Source organism: Oryzias melastigma, linkage group LG6 (genome assembly GCF_002922805.2).
Source record: "Oryzias melastigma strain HK-1 linkage group LG6, ASM292280v2, whole genome shotgun sequence".
NCBI lineage: Eukaryota > Metazoa > Chordata > Actinopteri > Beloniformes > Adrianichthyidae > Oryzias > Oryzias melastigma.
Window position 1 is genome coordinate 2,563,122 of NC_050517.1, and position 2,707 is coordinate 2,565,828.

The following is a 2,707-nucleotide window of genomic DNA, read 5'->3' on the forward strand; positions in this document are numbered from 1 at the left end:
AGTAAATTTCAAAAATCAAAATGAATGGCTCTGTATTGATCATAAAATGTTTAAAAGTTTTTCTGTTTTAGTTGAAGTTTCATCTCTGTGAAGTATTTTAAAGTCTGACTCCAACTGTATTTGATCTCTTTTCAAATCATTTCAATTTTTAAATTTCCTTATGATTCAGTTGGATTTAGGCAAGCTCTAAAAACTTGTCATTTTCTAGGACATAGTTTCTACAGAGCGACAGGAGTTCATTAGAGTTCTGGGCAGGACTGTTGGTGTGAAGTAACCCTCATGCTTATTTCTAATGAAATCGTGTTTACTTTCTCTCTCGCTAGCTTACAGCGCCTCACACCCCCAAGCTAACACTACAGTGCAACAAAAACAGTGAGCAATATTGTTTCTATCCAAACGTAGGCCTGCAGTTCTGATTCAGATTCCAACTCAGACCAGGAAAACAAAGACGTTCATGGATCTATTTGTCTACAAGTAGATGGATCAGAATGGACCAGAGCAAGGAGACTTAGGTTCCGCCCATTTCCCTTGCTGTCACGAATTTAAGCTTTTTCAAACTGGGCATTTTTATTAAAATGAACATACTATATACATTTAGTAGCTTGTTATTATTGTTAAACTCTGTTATAAATAAAGGGCTTTATGTTTACCAGTTTGTAAATTAATCATTTTCAGGTCCTAATGCAGATATTGACAGCGATGTAGTCGTGAAGGTCGGTGCACCAAACTTTTGTGCTGGTACACCTAAGAAAAAAAGTTGGGCGCACCGGTGCAGCCAGTACAAAAAGTTTGTCTAGAGCTCCTGACATGTATTATACGATCATTTTATTTAAAGTTCAGAATAAATGTTATGTTGCGCACAGAACAGATTTGCCGTGTGCATTGAGCGTGGGAGCAGTGCGCAGTTTACAGGGAACAGTGACTACAGACCTACTAAGCAAGCATTTTAGAAGCTTCTGCATTTTTATTTTGACATTAAAATTGTGATCTACAACAATAAAATCTAAAATCTTCATCAATTTGAACAGAAAACGTTCAAAATTAAAGTTAAGTTTGCTAATGCAGCGTGTGTTGATCATTTAAATTTAAACTGATGCATTTTTCTCTTTAACTGGTTTAAATGTCCTGATGGTCTGATTATTACAAACCTTGGAGCATTTTGATGGTTGCTTCTTGGTTCCTACCAGTAATTCACGTATGATCAACCAGTCCACTGAATACAGAAAAGCTTCAGGAACACATTATTTTATTTATTAAAAACTTGGACTTATATTTGATAGCTTTGACTTCACGTTATTCATAGAAGTGTTCCAGACTCTTTCTGTTTATCCTGCCAGCACTTTTTTAAAGCCAGATTTGTGTGTATTTGAATCTTACCAGTACGAGCCAGAGGCAGAAGCACTTTCATGGCCTGCAGGAGCACGTCTGGACTTCCTGGAAACCTTTGGAGAGCTGAGAGAACCACATCGTGGTCCTGGTTCTCCACAAACTCCACCAGGCGAGTGTCACTGACTGACAACACAAACGCAACAGTGACAAATTAGTCAAAGTTTGGACTAAATATACAGTAAAACACAGCTGAGTGAGGTTTGCAGATCCTAACAGAACAGTGAAGCTCAGACATGAGGTTACTCAGGCCACTGCTCGTGTACAGTCATCCATCCGGAGCAATGTGGAGTTCAGTGTCTTGACCAATGACACTTTGACCCATGGCCGCTCCACCCTCACTCCCCTTCAACAGCCTTAACCTGTGATGTATTTCCTCTGAATCCTCTTCAAACCCGGTGCAGCCTCTGGTTTGTTCACCTGTGTTCAGCAGCCGCTGCAAAACTCCACAGCCATGAAACTGAACTTCCTCACTGGTGGGGAAAGTCTTCATCGCCTGCACCGCCAAGCTAAAGACATCCTCTTCCTCCTCCAGCAGCAGAGCAGGAATCAGGTCTATTCAAGCACCAACAAAGAAAACCGTTTGTTCTGACACTGACAAGAACTGGAAACATGAGTCAGCTTCAGAAAACAGAAAGCAGGAAGAACAATTCCAAACTGAATAAAACCCAGAAATATAGCCTTATTGTTCTCAGCCGTTCTGTCTTCTAAAGACAGCAGAAAAACAAAGACAGAATAGCTTCAAAACTTTGAATTAGTTTGAGATGTCATAAAATAAATAAGAATGAATATAAACTAAACATTTATGACAAAAGTTTTCAGCATTTTTCAGATTGAATCGAGGTTTTAAACATGTTCTTCTGGCATTTTTCTGATGATGGAGGACATATGTAAAGTCAATTACGATTAAATTTGTATTTCTGAGTATTTCTTTATTCAAATAGTGGTGAATCAGGAGCACACAAAAAACACGCCATTTGTAAAAAAAACGTTTTGTTTTGTTTATTCTTGTTTCACTGGGTGGGGTCAGTCTTCCTGCTCTGTCCCATTCTGATCGTCCACTTATAGATAAACAGATCCATGAACCTCTTTGTTTTCCTCATTTGAGCTGAAATCTGGATCTAAACTTAACGACTGGATAGATCTGATATCCAACACCATTTTTGTTTAACCAGTGATGATGGATTCGGGGGGTGAGGAGGGGTGATGGTGTCATGTCAACATGGACCAAACTCTAAGGCAGGGGTCTCAAGCTCAAATCAGCCGGGGGCCGCTGGAGGCGGAATCTAGTTGAGGCCGGGCCGCATCAGGATTTTCATAA

At 39.6% G+C, this 2,707-nt stretch overlaps 1 protein-coding gene across 5 annotated transcripts in view; it reads right to left on the reverse strand.

Annotated features, from left to right (window-relative positions):
* Positions 1–2,707, reverse strand: part of lrrk2 (leucine-rich repeat kinase 2) — an 82,478-nt gene that overhangs the window by 72,244 nt on the left and 7,527 nt on the right. For all 5 annotated transcript variants that reach the window (XM_024281981.2, XM_024281980.2, XM_024281979.2 and 2 more), the window contains exons 5-6: positions 1,807–1,941; positions 1,378–1,512 (exon numbers count right to left, since the gene is read on the reverse strand). In XM_024281981.2, the coding sequence (XP_024137749.1) occupies positions 1,378–1,512; positions 1,807–1,941 (270 nt within the window). The remainder of the gene's footprint in view (positions 1–1,377; positions 1,513–1,806; positions 1,942–2,707) is intronic.